At 39.3% G+C, this 18,243-nt stretch overlaps 1 protein-coding gene across 2 annotated transcripts; it reads right to left on the reverse strand.

Moving 5' to 3' along the window:
* Positions 1-328: 328 nt before the first annotated feature.
* elmod2 (ELMO/CED-12 domain containing 2) lies at positions 329-11,183 on the reverse strand. 2 transcript variants are annotated; one of them, XM_036517238.1, is made up of 9 exons: positions 11,172-11,183; positions 9,835-9,982; positions 5,540-5,568; positions 4,303-4,400; positions 3,181-3,310; positions 2,669-2,802; positions 2,392-2,460; positions 1,308-1,441; positions 335-1,097 (listed from the first exon to the last, which is right to left on the reverse strand). In XM_036517238.1, exons 2-9 carry the CDS (start codon positions 9,977-9,979, stop codon positions 943-945), a joined length of 894 nt encoding a protein of 297 aa, XP_036373131.1. In that variant the 5' UTR covers positions 9,980-9,982; positions 11,172-11,183; the 3' UTR covers positions 335-942. The 2 variants fall into 2 exon arrangements, with proteins under 2 accessions (XP_036373132.1, XP_036373131.1); XM_036517239.1 differs by lacking the exons at positions 9,835-9,982; positions 11,172-11,183 and adding an exon at positions 6,238-7,195 and having other exon boundaries at positions 329-1,097.
* Positions 11,184-18,243: the final 7,060 nt, after the last annotated feature.

Consider the following 18,243-nt stretch of genomic DNA (forward strand, 5'->3'; position numbering starts at 1 on the left):
CCTCCAAAGCTTAAGAGACGTGCGGTGCACTGTAATGTTACTGTGTATCTGCCCACATACTAATAGACATTAATAGACTAATAGACTCTAGACCATCATAGACATTACAGGAGATCATGTGAAGACCACTTTCCAAGTTTTATTCACTGACATGTTGTCAGAACAAGGAACTGATACTGATTAAGGAACTGATCTGATGACTACAAAATTACAAACATCTTCAAAAGCAAGACTAGCCTGTAAACAGACTAAACTCAATCAAAATCTACTGTAGTGCAAATATTATAGCATCTAACAACAGATACAAGCAGCTACTGCATTCTTCGAAGAAATTAACAGGCCAATTATTTTGCTTCAGGGAAATGATTCTCTTAAAGTGTTTCTTTACAATTGTAGGGGTAAAAGAACCACATCACTGGAGCAACTGCCAGTTGAAATGCATGAAAATTGATTTCACTGAAAGTGTTCATGCTGTGCACTGAGAAAAATGCAGGATTCTTTCTTTCTGGATTCAGGAATATTTCCTGGGATGTACATTAAACAAGAACAAGGAGCCTGTGCCAAAGACATGCAACACATTCAAATATTCAAAATTAAATTATAAGACACATTTCAACAGGTTATTATATTTAAATCATCTTCAATAACCCATATGTATAATTTGCGTCTCATACCACTTAACAGTTGTAATCCCATGGAGCAAACACCACTGAGTACTCGAATTCTATCAACAGGGACGGGATCGCTGGAATGCCCTTCCTCTGAGGCACTAGGATTCATATTTTCAGTATTTACAGTATCATATATCTAAAGCCCATTGAAATGTTACAGTAAAAATGGGTTTAATTTAAAAGAAAGGGTAGTTCTAGATGCCTACTTTATTACGCGAAATAAAAAGTTTGAGTCCCAATTGCATCTGTTATTTAGTTCCCTGAGCATTTCCTATTTAGAATCCACTCTCAAATAGAGAGTGACATCTGGTTCTTCCAACTGTTTTTTCACCTGCTCATGAAACTTTTCTCTGTAGCGATTAAACTCCATGATACTCTCCGGCTTTTCTTCAACCCAAAATTTATCAAACTCATATGCAAGGTAACCTGAGGAGACAAAAAAATCATTAATGTCATTAACGTCACTTGCTTTCACATTCTCACATGCTCCTGAGATCTCAGAATGCTTAATAGAAGAGTGATGGTCTAAGCATTAGCTAGTTTTCTATTCAAATTTACAGAACTGGACTAAACATGTTCATTTTTTCCAGAAGATTAACAAGCCCCTGATGGTTATTCCTAGCCTTGTGTACTCACAGTATAGCTGGTGGAAGTGCTCCAGTTTTGGGCTCTGAGGCACAGTGTTGTAGAAATGAGGCTTGAGAGCTCCGCTCTTCAGCAAGCTGTAAGCCATCTCTGTGAGGTTAATTCCCACTATAGCATATGAGTACCTGCAATACAAAACCTGGTATCTATGCAAGGCCTAAAACAATTTTACAATGACAGAGAACACAAAGGTTACTCATTTCAGAACACATTCAATGCATTCCATAAACCTCCACCCCTGTGCTTATTGATGATAGTACAAACATAATAAGGATAGCTCAACCTAAAAGAATATGAGAAGGTACCAGTTCTGAAGAGGACATGTTATCTTATCGTCCAAGGATGGCATACAGCAGTGGTTCTCAAACTGGGGTCTGTAATAGCTGGCAAGGTGGAAGGTGATAGGTGGAAAAGTCTATGACTGTAGCAATATATGTTTGTTTAAGTTAACAGCACCCAGTCAGAACACACCTTTCAATGCTGTTTGGTGCAAATGAGTGTGTGCATACAGGCAGGGTGGTGTCACTTCTGCATTCTACTTCAATTAATCACATGCAACTTAATAAATGGGAATGATGGTTTCTGTGACCACCATGCACTGTAAAAAAGCACTGTAAAAATACCCACATCTATTAACGATAGCTACTATGCAGCAGTTTCACAGAAATGCGCAATATCTGTAACAAAACATTTATATAACCTCCAAGTATAACCTCCATTGCTAGTTACATGTCAGTAGGTTAATTTGCTGCTAGCTCTCATCACTTACCTGGCTAGCTTACATTCCCTGGCGAAGCACCCACCTAGCCAGCTACACTCTCACATGCAAAAGGGGAGTTCATGCCATGTTTACCATGGAAATCTGCAAGTGTATTTATTTGTTCATTTTATCTATTTTCACGATTTGATGGTCATTGGATGATGGTGTGCACTCCATGAAAGGCTTTTGACCAGCAAAGGAGTCCGCCACCCAAAAAAGTTTAAGAACCACTGGTGCAGTGGACTATAGCAATCAGCTAATGTGAAAACTACTGGTGTAGAGGACGACAGCAATCAGATGATTTACTCGTCTTACCCTAATTTGGGATGATTTGAATGGGAGAGGACCTGCTGTGCGACATCAGTGTAATTCTCACTGAAGAAACTGCAAAACCAGAACATAAATCAAACTGAAATGTGCAACATACATTTAGATAAACAAACTGAGTGGTTACATCCTACAATCCTTCACTGTTCTGTTGAATGAATTCTTCCTGCCAGCATGTTATTTTATTTTTGTTGGTTAAGCAAAAGTAAGGCACGTTTATCAACTTGAATGTATTATTCGGTAATTAAGCAGATCTCAGACTCACACTAGATTGGTTAAGCCCAGCATGCCCATTCCTCTGAAATCAGTCTTGGGGTCATCGCCTTGGAAACCGATATGTCCCCACTGCTTTGTAATTCTGGATTCCAGCTTTACTGAGGGCACCAATAAGTCCCATAGCTGAATAAGACAAGGACAAACACTCATAATTAATGCTTTTATTGACCTCACCAAAATACCACTAAGATGACAGAAAATGATCCAACAGAAGGTTTCAAGTTTGGCAAAACTTACTTCTTAAACAATGACACTTAAAACCATGCATTCTTGGCTGTATGAATGGTAGTACATTACATTTGTAATTATAGCATTATTCTACTCAGTGAATACGTAACTGACGTTGATATGCATAAATAAACAATAACACTATACAAACTATATCTACACGCTCTCAGTGATTGCCTACCTCAGGGCATACAGGTTAAAAGTTTGTCCATCCAATTTATATAATCAAACATACTTGTGGCAAATAGAGTACAGAAACAGTGCAGTCCTTACCTTCAAAAGCATGTTCTCATGTTCTGCCTTTTCAGAATCAAACATCTGTTTTCTGAGATCTTCTACAGATACATATAGTCTCTTGTATCCAGATATTTGCAGTAAACAAACCTGGAGATTTAGCTTAAACCTACAATACAAACAGGACATTATGATTAATAATACACATATTATCACTCAACACAAACTATACTAGTGTGTGTAATACATTAATTGCTGGTAACAATCCTACAGTGTTCTAAAGTTGGGTTTTCATGATTTGTGGAAGAATCCATTACATGATCTTTATTCAAGGGCAAATAAAATGCCACTTTCATGTGTCTTTCTGTCCTATAGAACTTTCCAACATTAATGCAAGTGGTGTAGGTGAGAACACGTCACGTACAAGCTCCTGTTGTGTGCTATATGTGTGAAAGGGCAACTCCGGACAATGTCCGGACCTGATTCTTTGTACATTGTCTGCAGTTCATATGTGAAAACGGCTATAAATGACTTATGAGCAAATGGGCTCCTAGAATCTCCCCGCAGCTTCAGAAAAAGCGTGGACGCAGTCTAGTTTTAAGGTTTGATATTTCATACTTTATGATGAAAATGCAGCCTAAATGATGTATTAATCCGCTTTATTTCTTAAGCAATGCTTGCCATCGTTCGTCCGATAATTGAATGCTTTTGAAATAGCGATAGGCATCTGTTGCGTAGCCAAAATAAGATAATCACAGAGAAATTTACCCACAACCTCAATATTAGCCCCCTTTTAGCAGGCCCTGTCTCTCTCTTGTACATCGTCTCATTCGAACGTGCACACCATCACACCCACGCTGCAGCTCAAATGTGACCCTCACAGATAATCTGTAATGCCAAATGTGGTCATTTTAGTTATTGCAATTTTTGTTTATTTTTATCTTTGAGAAAGAATTTTCATTTGATCTTTTGCTCTTTATTTAACTTTATGCCTGAAAACAGATGACTAAGTAAAGAGGGCTTGTAATTAAGTCCATGTTGTCACAGCCTATTTCTTTTCACATGGGAAAAAAAACGTTAAAAGCGTCCTCTTTTTTGTCACAGATAATCATTATCATATCGGCCTTGAAAAAACCATATCGGTTGACCCCTACCACTTACGTGGGGTCTTTCTGGAACACAACTTTCTTCTCCATCATTATAGCTTCGGCACACTCCTCCACCATAGTTTCTTCAACATTTAATGCAGCTCTCAAAATCTGCAGGACAAGAGCCGAACAACATCTCATCAAGATGCGACCATGAAGACTGGATTGGTTTATGGTCAAAAAGCTTATGCTAAAGATGTAAATGTAAACTACATTAGGCTGACAGTCTGCTGCTGATACAGTAACATCCGGGGTGCACACTGGTTCAGCATTACCAAGCAGATGGCTCACTGAATTGCTAGCAGTAAATACGTTCACCAAGGAGGCCATGTTAAAGAACACACAGAAAAGAGGGCAGCAGCCTTGCTGAATTATCTCTGTGTATTAAGTGCCACCAATGAATGTGCAGTCAGGGCTTAAAACATAGAGAAATGGACAGCCAATTCATAAGTCAGCTACCTGCACTCAGAGTAGCATCCAGTGTTACTGTATTACCGGTTTCAGCTATCTGCTTTCAGAGTAACAGCCATTGTTAACATGTTACTATGTTCAGCTATCTCTGTTCAGAATAGTTGCCATTGTTACTGCGTTTAGCTATAATGCACTCAGAGTAGTAGCCACTGTTACTGTGTTACTGTGTTCAGCTATCTGCATTTAGAGTTGTAGCCAGTGTTATTGTGTTACTGCATTCAGCTATCCAAACCCAAGCCCAATTCGTTTATTTTGACACTTAAGTAAAAGTGTGCGTCCATCTGAAGTAAGTAACTTAATATGGTATAAGACTATATTTTGTTTCTTCTTAGTGTAGCAAATTGTTTTGTTAGTTAATATTATCGTATAGGATGCTAATGCTAGGTTATGGTTAGAGCCGTTGATGTATGATTAGCCAACTAGCGTCATCTCATCTTGTGATAATTGGCAAATTATAATTGAATATAATGTTACCTTGCTTAACATTACTATGTTACAAGTCTAGCTAGCTTATATGGATACAGCTGTAATGCAGTCATTCATGTTAGCTCTGGTTAATTGTTAGCTATTGAATCTGTACTGTATTGCTAATGCGCTGTATCATCTCTGTTTGTTTACAGAACACCACACACATAGAAACACGTAATTCACACACTTACACATATATCCAGAACACATTCTTTCAAGTTTGTGGAGAAGATTAATAAAGGGGACAGAAAAGAGCCTGCATTCTGGATGTTGGAGATATCTTGTTAGTTGACAGAAACATTGTCTCTTACCTTATTTTTTGAGGATCCTAAAGAATACTCTGCAGTGAAAAAAAATATAATTAATATTGATGAGACCACACGCATCAGCCATGGATGGGTTATGCCGACCTGCATCACCACCTCTGTCAAGAAAATTCTGAAAACACTGAAATTTTGCCAATCTTTAAATTTTTACACTTGAAAAAACGCTGAAATGTAACCAATGTTTAAATCTTTACATATGAACACTGAAATGTATCAAATCAAACATGTTTTTAATTCAGAGCCACACACTTCAGCATAACAGTGACAAGGGAGCATGCGCACACATGCGCACGCAGCAACCGGCAGTGAGAGTTTGGCGTCCTCGTGTTGGCGTTTTATACTTGTTTTAAAGGTTTTTACATGTCTTTTCTTTTCTTAAATTAATCGTCTGAATGTCGTTATGATTGAGTGCTCCTAGTTTTGCTAACTTAAAATGGATCTTCTCTTTCCTGCCGCTTTGTGGATTCTGTATTGCTTGCCTGTGACGTCAACGGGGCTGTCTACCGGGGTCGGATGCAGTACACTAGAGATGTGCAGCTGCAATTGAACTTTGCGAGTTTTTGAACTTTGCGGACTATATTCTGTGAGATTCTCATGAAACCTCTGGAGCAACGAGGGATAAGAAGAGGAAGCAGGATAAACGAGGAGGCGTCAAGACTACGCTTCAGGAAACAACAGCTCACCCGGATTTCTCTGCCCTCGGTGATCATGGGGAACGTCCAGTCCCTGAGGAACAAAGTGGACGAACTCCAGGGGTACGTCCGTTTTCAGAAGGACTTCAAAGACTGCTGCATCTTGGCACTGAAACATGGCTCACTGAGCACGACTCGATTGTTTTCATCAATGGTTTTGGAGCGCCATTTCATCTGGATCAAAAGGCTGAAGTGACGAGGAAAAAACAAGGTGGTGGGGTATGTTTATATTTTAACAAACAATACTGTAGCTCCGTGACTGTCAGAGAATGCATTTGTACGCCAGATGTCGAACTTTTATCGGTATCGTTACGTCCTTTCTACCTGCCCCGTGAGTTTCCACAACTTTTTATGACAATAGTGTACATCCACCCAAAGGCAAATGCTGCCTCTGCCTCTAGCACTATCTTCGATGTGGTGCAAAAACTGCAGTCGATTTCACCTGATGCACCAAACTTCATACTGGGTGATTTTAACCATGTGTCCCTTCAAAAGACGCTTACAAACCTTTACCAATATGTCTCCTGTCCAACTAGGCGGGATAAGACATTAGATCTTTGTTATGGGTCAGTAAAGGACACTTATTAATCACTCCCACTACCTCCACTGGGCTCTGCGGATCATAACTGTGTGCACTTACTGCCCATATATAACGGTTTTAAGGAGAAAGAGAAAGTGCAGACAAAGGACATAAAGGTCTGGACTGAAGAATCTGTGCTCTGTGTGCAGGAATGTTATGACTGCACGGACTGGAACATGTTTAAACAATCTTGTGGTGATGATTTGGACAAACTTGTTGATGTAACATGTTCATATGTTGCCTTTTACAGGGACATGATCATTCCCTGTAAGTTAGTTAAAATTTACCCTAATAACAAACCATGGGTGACCAAATCCATTAAGTCCAGCATACAGAAAAAGAAACTGGTTTTTAAACAGGGAGTATCCTCTGATCTGCATATAGCTACTAAAGAGCTGAAAAGGGAAATCTTAAAAGCAAACCAGAAGTATAAATCTTAACTAGAGAACCAAGATGGCTGCAAATAACCTTGGCTCAGCCTGGTCTAGCATGAAAACTATAACAGGCCTTCGGAATCCAAAGAACAGCAGTCAGGTCACCCTGGATGGCTTCAACTCAGATACTGAGTTTGCTAATGCCCTTAATTGTTTTTATAATCGTTTTGATACTTTTGATTTTAGCAATGAAATTCAGGAACTGAGTAAGAAACTTGAGGATAATCAGCACTTTGATAAAGACCAAAAGGATGTGGAAAAGGCCTTCCTCCCAGTAAGAGTAAATAAGAGTCACGGACCTGATAACATCTGTGGTCGTGTACTTAAATCCCGTGCAAAAGAAGTGAGTCCTGTATTCCACCACATTTTTAATAAGTCTCTACAGGCACAGCATGTACCTAAGGTTTGGAAGGATGCTGTGGTAGTCCCTGTTCCTAAATCTAGTTGCCCCAAAACTCAATGATTTTAGACCACTTGCTCTGACATCAATTTTAATGAAAATCCTCAAAACACTGGTAAGGTCAGAAATCTTAAGGAAAACTGAGCATGCACTTGATCCCATGCAGTTTGCTTATAGGCCACATAGAGGAGTAGAGGATGCCACTTGTTATTTATTTACTTGTTAAACATTTGGAGGGAAATGCGTCTCATGTTAGACTTCTATTTGTTGATTTTTCCTCTGCTTTTAGCACGATTCAACCGCATATTTTAACTAGTAGGCTTTTAGAACAATTTGAACTGAGTAACAATCTTGTGGGCTGGATTCTTGACTTTTTAACTAACAGGACACAAAGAGTGAGGGTAAATGGAACTCTGTCTGACCAGGTTTGCTCCTCAACTGGCTCCCTGCAAGGATGTGTGCTTTCACCCCTATTATTTATTCTCTACACAAATATGTGTCAGAGTCGGTGGGAAAACAGGACCATCTTAAAGTATGCAGATGACACTGTTATTGTTAGTCGGCTTCAGGACAATGAGACCAGCCATGGCCCGGTCATCGACAACTTTGTCAAGTGGTGTGAGGAATCCTATCTTCAATTAAACTTATCTAAGACAAAAGACATGATAATTGATTTTAGACAAGATGCCCACACACACGAAGTCACATCCATTGAGGGTCAGACAGTAGAATGTGTGCAATCTTATAAATATCTTGGGACAACTATTGACTCAGGACTGAACTTTGAAGCAAATTGTGAACCCGTGTGCAAAAAGGGGCACCAGCATTTGTTTTGTTTGAGGAAACTGTCCCATTTTCATATTGACAAAACCATGATGACCTTATTCTATTGTGCTTTTATTGAATCGATTTTATCTTTTTGTTTAGTGTCTTGATTTGGAAACCTATCTTTAAAGAACAGAAATTCTCTGAGTCAAATTGTTAAATGGTCTAGTAGGCTGATTGGGGAGTCACAGCTTAACCCAGCATCCCTGTACACCAGACAGTTACAACAGATTACTGGGTCGATCTTAAATGACGACTCCCACTCTTTGCACAGTGAATTCCAGCTTCTCCCTTCTGGACAAAGCTTTTTAGTCCCACAGTGCAGAACAAAGCGGTATAAAAACAGCTTTGTTCCAGCAGCCATTACTCAGTTGAACAAGTCGTAGCAACATTGCAAAGATGATAAAGAAGCAACTTTTATTTATTTAACTATTTATTTATTTTATCTATTTTTATTTTTAAGTGGTTTTAAGTGATTGTGAATTTGGAGCACTTTTTATCATATTTATTATGCTGTCTACTGTCTGTGTTGTTTGTAAAAAATGTGTCAAGATGTATGAACTCGTCCACTGTAACCAAATCTACCTATGGGCACAAATAAAGTAACCTTGACCCTGACAGAGCCTATCGCACCTCAGATTACATCACTGAATGAGGTACTTTTGATTCAGACACCAGGAAGACCACTACAGTGAACTTTTCAGCATCTGAACTTTGGTTAACAGCATATTCAATGTAATATTTCTTATCATAATAAAGGTTAACAGTATTTTTTACACTGAACATTACATTAATTGCTGGAATGAAACCAATTTGTTCAGGCTCCTTGTCACTGTTGGCTGATAATATGGCTAGGATCAAACCTGGCCTGTACTTGAGATAAATGCTTTTCCAACTGAGCCACCTGGGAGCCCTGGTATATTTTTAAGTTTTTGATAAAAAAGGAGCACAGGCATTAGTCAATGCTGGAGATGGCCCGGTACAAAGAACATAGATTTTCACCCTTCATGAGTGCCAACCAATAAAAAGGAACTAAACAAGTCAAATGCAGTATGATTGGACAGACAGTGAAGAATAAGAGGACATGTCACACCACAGAGGATGCACTGTGTGCTATACTGCATGCATGACAGTCTACTTCCATCCATGGCTTAAAGCACTGGTAAACACTTAGTTGTGACACTGCCACACGTTTTATAAAATCCTAGTAAGGATGCTTGAGCAGACTGTATATCGTCACTTCCTATGCTAAGCATCATCATGTGACTTCTGAACATCAGGAATCCACCTCTTTTCATAAACAAGATAGTAAATGAGTAAGTGAGACTTGGTGTCTGGGCTGTCCTCACCTGCCCGCACTGTCCTTGGTGCTCCCTGCTTGTAGCCACTGCATATTCTCTGCATCTCACACTTCCCTGTAACCTGTCTTATAAACCACTTCAGCCAGAACCTCAGGAAGGATGTGTAGAAGTGCTGCCAAAGGAACTCCAACATTCTCTGAAATAAACAGAGAAGAAGGAACAAAGAGCCAGGAATGATCATCATTTTTTAAATTTTTCGAAAAAATAAAATTTAATTGCATACAAAAACGAACATTTCAAATATTCAAAAACAGCATGACAACTGACACGATTCTGCTAAACTGTATTCGGTAGATGATGTCACTTCCAGCGCTGCAACATCTTCGATACTTTTTCTTCCTTTCACCCAAACTTTGGAATCAAAGTTTGGGTGGAATCACATTAGACAGCTTCATCGCTCAGGCGCAGACACTGCTATCCTGTGACACACACTACAACCACTTGTAGCCACACTACAAGTCCCTCAGTGCCAGAACTGCAACAAACTAGAATATGTAGTCGAAACGTTTGGAATTTCTGTATGACTTCCGTCTCGCATTTTTGTGCCTTTATTCTGGATGGTTTGCATTCATCGCTTTGTGAAAAGTAAACACGCGCTTTAACAAATACAACTGATTTGCACAATTACGTTCAGTATTTTGTGCAATTGCTACTTTTTACCGATGGTAAACCTTTTAATCGTGTAGAAGATGCATTGTTTGTCAAGTTTTAATAATTATTTCATTATTAACTGGTACACAGTGTGCAAAACAAACAAAAAAATCTGAATACAGCATGGATGCAAAAACGGAGCGACACGTTAATTCCTGCGGAAAAGCACATTTCGATGGAACGCAGCTGTCCAATCAAATTAGGTGCCCCCTATCAGCATTGGTTTGGGTCTTGGGTTAGGGTTCGACACCTTTACGGACAGTGGAAGAAGGACATTACTCGCGTGGGAGAGCGCGTAAACAAGCATCCCGATGAAGGGAAGCGATTCTGAAATGGGAACTACATCTGATGCGACACCGATCATGGCTGAATTGAACACCTGTTCAATCTAACGTCGTATTCGGATAAAGGGCGGTTTGCTTGTGATAAGTCGTCCATTGCACAATGGGCTGAAAAGCAACACACAGATAGCTAAATCAACAGTGACTAGATGTCTAGCAAACCTTGGCTGACAGGCTATAACGGCACTTGGACGGGCTCTTTGAAGGTCTGACATTTTCTCACTAGTGAGACCGTGTGATAAGCAGACTGTAGTTAGTTGATTGAAAGAGAGGTACTACTGAATCCAATTATTAATTAAGTTAGGGAAACTAAATTTCCGAGGTGCAACTTACCGCTCTCCCTATGGTCGAACTAAAAAAAAAAAAAAAAAAAAAAAGCAGCAACGCAGCAACAATACAGAGTACTTCCGGGTTACTTCTTTCTAAATATGTCAAAATAAAAGTTCTCATTTACACGAGAAATAGGATCATAAATGCTTAAATAATGTTTGCTATGAATCCATCATATTTATCAACAACAGGATCATAAAGCCTTATATGTGAAATTTGCGACATCCAGAGCTTTTTAGAACATTTTATGTAGTTTATAAAGACACAAGGACTATTCAAGATGTGTGGTTGTAGCAAAAAAGCAAGTGTATTCAGGAGGACCCCCTCTAGCCAAAACACGTGAGTTTGAACAGAAAGCATTGTCTTTGGAGAGAGAGAGAGAGAGAGAGAGAGAGAGAGAGAGAGAGAGAGAGAGAGAGAGAGAGAGAGAGAGAGAGAGAGAGCATATTAGTGAAAGAGGTGGTTTGAAAAGAAAGCTTTGTTGCTGAGATTTTACTGCAAAGCATTTGGCTGCATCGGCACCATTGCGCACATAAGAAAATTGAACATAGTCCATATATAGTTGTAGCAAAAAAAGATATTAATGGGCGGGTGTTCAATGTACTCACAAGGGCCCTCTAAAAACCAAAATAGGTGAGTTTCAACTGAAAGATTTTTCTTACAAAGTGCTGCTGGGCTTTTACTGTAGCCCAACTAGTCACCCATAGATTAACTGTATCAAGTCTATCAAACCTTCCATGCCACATTCACATCTACAGGTAGATGGAAGCCAGGGAAACCACCCTAGCAACCTGCAGTTCTGTCTCAGCAACCTGTGATGGAGAGCACATATTCACGTGAATCCCGTCTTTACAACTGAAGACATCTGTTGATGCTGTTGTAATTAAATGCTTAATTACAATCAGTGTGTGCTCTGATATGTTTTTGTTCGTTGCAAAACATCAGATAGCCTAACCTGATATGACATAGCAAATAAAATAAATGGCATTGGCAAATAAATATGATGGCATTATAGGCAACGTTCCCTGTGCTATGCTATTTCCATATCTCCATGTTTCCATCCATCCATTCAAATGAACAAATACAAATGTTCCCCCAATCTGAATATTTGGTGACAGTGTGCTCAATTGTGTGTTTGTAAGCATTTGTGTATTCTGTGGCCAGTGTTAAGCAGTAGCGGCGTTACTAGTTTAACCACATTTCTCAGTAGCGTGTGGTAACGTCACTGTTTTCTGAATCAAATAGCTTTTCAGTAGCGAAGCCCTTTTATTGATCAAGTAGTGCGGTAGCGTCCACACAAGCTACATTTTCCCTAGCATTTCTGAAGCTCAAGCACAGCGTATCTTTTCGAGAACCCTCTTTGAATCTTTCTGCTGCGGTCTGAAATAAAACAAAGACCACTACGTGACACCACCCCCATACACGGATGTAGCCACAGAAGCACTTCCGTATGACATCACGTACCATCACGTACCAATCCTTGGGATGATGCCTACGATAGGGGAGTAAGGGAATACAGACATTAGGGATGGTAAGATTCACCGATTCGCATCGGTGCAGTGGCATAAAAGTTCACGATGCGATTGCCCCGATTAAAAAAAAGTGTGCACCGGATACAATTTGGGATGAACTCGGGATGCATCGTTTCTAACATCTTCGCATCGGTAAAATCCGATTTATATATTATTAGTAGTAGAGGCCCTATGCCTTTTATTTAGAAATGTGACTAATAATTTTATATTTATATTTAGATTTTTCTCTCTAAACTGATTCTCAAGCGCGCTTGCTCATCTCCACCGCTATGGCGTCAGATTTATGTCAAAAGTCGCGAGCGCAGAAAACATCTGTAACCGGGCCGTTAAATATGGAAGCTAGCCTACGCCACCCTATGTTAACAGGTGAGGGCCCTGAAAGCAGATAACCTGCACTAGGGTTGAAAGTGACAGTGCACAGATGACAGACCCAGACTTAAATTTAAAAGGTTTATTTAAAACATCAAGAATACAAACTTTGAGGGGAATAGCCTGGACTGGTCCACAATACTGAGATGTCCTGCAGTTTCTGCCAGTGTATTGTATTTTGAGTGCAATTATTTCCACACAAAAAGTGACAACCAGAAAGACAATGTGCATCACACTGGAAGTATCTACAAAAAGAAGCTTTGCAGTATATTCAGTGCCATGCTATTTGCAGCCACCGCAACCCACAACAAGCATATCACCCTAAATAGTCAGCAATACAAAAGGCAGACGCCGCCACACCATTCAGCCAGACCAGACCTCCCCAAGACAAGCTAAAAAAGTAATAAATATAAAGGTAAAAACAAGTATGCCACTAACCCAGTCAAGCAGCCCACATTAATCACAGTATCCCAAACAATCCCACCTTTAAAAGAATGCAACATCCAGGTTAAAATGAGGTACAAAAGTTTTAAAACTACGTGCACGTAGAGTGAACCAGCTCCACAGCGCGCAGCGCCGTCTGCACAAAGCAGAACATAGAAGCCGCCAATGCGGTGGAAAATTACCTAAAAGTTTGTAAAATCGCTAATCAACAGCGAAAACGTTGCTGATTGAAATAATATTCCAAATCTCAATCTACAAGATTCAATGCTGTAACGCTGAATACCATACCATACAAATACACGATGTACAACCGCAACCCGCTTGCTCTGGAGCTGATTCTGCCTCACTCATTTTCTGATCCCTTTTTAAAAGGACGCCAAGTTCAGTTTCCTGTGGTATTAACTAATCTGTGACAGGTGTGAAAATCACGTCATCACTCCGCTTAAAACAGGAAGAGGAACAACCTGACAAGATGTAAATCCACGATACAGCTGCATCCGACAGATACATTTTAATACACACGATTTAAAATATTTAAAAATGACGCTGCCCACTACTACCCTGCTACACATGCTCGCGAGCGCAGAAAACATTCTCGCGCACAAAGCAGCCACCACGCGCGGGAGAATTTCTGCTTGGCGAGCTCTGGAGGGCATACACGCTCGCTCGGGTTAACTTCGCTTGCGCGAAATTGAATTCTGCTCGTGTGAATCGACCTGAGTTTTGACAATTTGGGGGCGGAAACCAAGGGAGTCACTGGCTCTCATATGATTGGTTACTTTCAACGCAATCACACCCACATGACCTCCTTGAACCTTAATTGACAGCTTCCGTGAACTGAACGACAGGCAGACACTTGCTGTATTCGAAACCGCATACTATACTACCAGTGTATACTGATTTTGACCAAATGTAGTACGTATTATACAGTATGCAAACAAAATAAAATTTCCAGTACGCCAAAGATACCCAGATGACGTACTGATTTGGAAAAATATCGCCAGTATGCATCAGACCAGTCTACCTCGCCTACTATATCACATAAGGCTGTAGACGTCACAGGTAATTCTGAGGGTAAAAAGGTGAAAAACATCGTGGACAATGAGATGGCTGTAACGTTGGAGGACCGCACTGAGGATTATATATATTATGTATTCACTTAAAATTGATTGACTTGATTATGATCCCTTGTAATTACATTATATGAAAATGACTGAAGTCTAAAACTGTATGACATCTGTAATTAAACTATCAGTTGTTTGTTTCTCACAGAAAATCTTTTTATTAATAAAAAAATTAATTCGTGAATTTTCATATACATTTTTACTTTATTAATTATCTGACGACATACAGCCTAACAGGTGTAACACTATAAAAAGTTAAGCTTGCAAGCTAGCAGTGTAGGCTACTTACATTGTATTTATATTCAAATATCACGGCCAAAATGTTTTTTTTTTTTTTTTTTTTGTGGCAGTTCTTCTCCTCCTCCATGCCACATTATGTGCCCGTACTACCGAACTCGCGAATACTTTACGTGACCTCGCCAGTACTTTCCACTAGTGAGAATCCTAGTGGCGTCTAATTGGAAAATACCACGAGGAAATCTGGACGTTTCTAAACTCGCAATGATTTCAAGCGACAATGTAACATACTACAAATGTAATCATTAATGGTCGCATACTGGGTACTACACTGAAAAATAGCATGCACTATACAGTATATACTTGTGTAGTACTCAGTACACAGTATGCAGTAGGCGGTTTCGAATACAGCCACTGTTTGGCCAGAGAATGTTTTATACGCTCGTAGCATGTTTCTTGCGCTCGCGAGAATGTTTTATATGGTCGCGAGAATATTTTCTGCGCTCGCGACTTTTGACATAAATCTGACGCCATACACTGCTAACAGTGGCCAATTCTTGTCAAGTGTATCGGTAAAGTCTCGCACGAGTTGGAGGCGTGTCCGGGCGAGTCACAGATTATCATGGAGGAGGTAGAGCTACACGTTCCACCGAATTGCTACAAATGAAATGTTTGGCGACACTTCGGATTTTTCAAGAGATACAGACAATTTGACAAGACGCATGCAATTTGCAAAATATGCCATGCTGCTACAAAGTACACAAACAGCATGATTAACTTAAGTCAAAAAGAAACAGCATAAATGAGATGCTTACTGAGTTGCAGCACTAGAGAGACAAATATGTGAAGTAAAAATGGCACTTTTTTAGTTCATTTATGATTTGCTGTCTGCTTAAGAATAAAATCAAACTATCTGTACCGTATTGAATTGCATAGCATCATATTCTTTTGTATCGCATCATATCGCGTTCACAATTGCATTGTGTTGAATCAAATCGTGTCGAATCGAATAGGGGTGAATCGTATGGTATGGCATTAGTGGTTGCTTCATATGTATCTTAAATGTATCGGATCGTTGGCAATGCATCGAGATGTGTATTGCATCGGCCTCAGTGATGGAGATGCACATCCCTAACAGACGTACGAGCTTGAGTTTACTTAGTAGAAAGATGGCAGAGGGAACCTGTAACGCTGTGGACGGAGAGGAATTGACTCAGTAGACATCAACATGGCCGTACCTTGACAAATACGTGTTTAACTGAACGCGACACTTTTTTGTTATTATGTGGAGCACATATTTTTTTAATTTGTTTTTGCTGACAAATTGGTTTTGGAGCAGTAAGAGTAACGTTAGTTGGTTATTGTTTAATAAACAATTGAACTGAACTTTTTTTTTTTTTTAACTTCGTATCTGTTTGACTGACAGTTATATTGATCACTGAGATAACATTGACTTGGCATGAAGTTGGTTCAATAATAAAAAAAAAAAAATTAAGTAGCTTCTGATGTAGTAAACTACTTTTGCCGTGTTGGTGTAGCTTAGCTTGCTACATTTCTCTGGGGGTAGCTTCAGTGTAGTGAAGCTTCATTTAATGTAGAGTAACTTGGTAGCTTAGCTCACTACACTTTCCAAGTACCTTGCCCAACACTGTCTGTGGCTACCAGCTGCCAAATGACTGTTGTCTTATAATCACATTGAATGTTTCGATATCAAAACAAAAAGGAACAAAGCAAAGTGTTTTCAGCAAACAGTGAGCATAATTGTTTTTACATGATCTTTATTTCTTTACTAAATTAACACACCCACATTGTAGATTCATGATGTTCTTGTTTACTGTATTAACTGCAAATAATAGACTAGTCCTAAATTAAACAAGTGATCATATGACTATTTTGTTTTCTTAGTGTGGAATGAAAATGAGAACATCAACGCTGTGAACTTGCAGCATTGAAATCATAATATGGATAGCTGTTTTTTTTTATAATAGCTGAAGAGGCCATTTTAAAATTCACAGTTGGTTCATGATATGTATGTATGTGTGAATGGGAGACTGCAGCATGTGGCGGGGTGTCAAGAAGAGCAAACTCCTGACTGAACTTCATCATTACACAACCACTCCTCACATCACAAGGACCTCTGTTCTGTGATTCTTCTTCATGTCACATGAGTTTGGGTAGATTGTCTCAATTTGCGTGGTAACATGTTTGAAATCTCCAGCTTAATGTGACTTGTTACAACAGTCAAATGGTCTACTCGGTCTGCTCTTGAGTTCTTGATTCATTGACACTGAAGTGGGACAGGAAGTTTCAAATATGCTAACACTGCAGTAAAGTTGGTCTGCTGAAGTTCATATGATGAATTATAAAAATTCTGCTTGAGTCTACTTGAGCTTAACATACAGTTATATACTGTTTATCCTTAATGCACTGTTTCAATCATTAAATCCAGACATTATGTGAGACAATGAGGCTAGTTTTGTTCAGTTCATTCAGTTCTCATTAGTAAACATTTTCTTTGAACTAGTGTCAATTAAATTTATAATAGGTATGAATTTTATTTACTTACATTAAAATTGTAACTAGTTAATGACTACTTAAGTAGTTAAATTTTAAAGAAAATGTACCCTATATGGAGACTACAAGCAATGGTGTTGCTAACAAATGTCTGAATTAACCAAGAAGTGATCCACCCCAAAGGGGATGTAGAGGGAGCAACAGTCCACCTTTTCATGACAGTTGGATATTTCATTTGTGAATGAATTATTCAATTGGGTAGGAATCATTTTTAAATATTACAATTTTTTGATATGTATTAATTTGAGTTCATGTATATATGCATATAATTCGACATAAACCACTTGGACAAGACAATCTGCCGAATAATAGGAGGAGTTACACATTTCCTCTCTGGCAACCAGACTTCCCTGGCCAAGCATGTAAAAAACTTGAATGACAGATCCCATCATTCCTTCTTAAGGAGATCTTAAAGAGACTGTCCACCATCTCTACTAAGAGGTCAACCTCAATAAAAATGCATACTTGACACTTTATAAATCCAAGTGACTTTGTAGGTAAAAGTAGCACATGGTCAGGATCCATTCCAGGGAGCCAGCTGTTTTTTACTTCCTTTATCACACAATTACAAATCTGTCCATTTTTAAATAACATAAATCAAACAAGTCTCTAATATTAAACAGTGACGTATGGGTGTAGCGAAGGGCGAGAGCAGTCACACCACCCGGCCTTGAACCCGGGTCTACGGGGTACCAAGCATGCAACGAGCCAGGCTCTTTGGTGTCGTGGTCAAAGTCGCATGTTTGGTACCCCGTAGACCTGGGCTCGAGGCCGGGTGGGGTGACTGCTCTCGGG

This window comes from Megalops cyprinoides, chromosome 22, assembly GCF_013368585.1.
Source record: "Megalops cyprinoides isolate fMegCyp1 chromosome 22, fMegCyp1.pri, whole genome shotgun sequence".
In the NCBI taxonomy this organism is placed as follows: Eukaryota; Metazoa; Chordata; class Actinopteri; order Elopiformes; family Megalopidae; genus Megalops; species Megalops cyprinoides.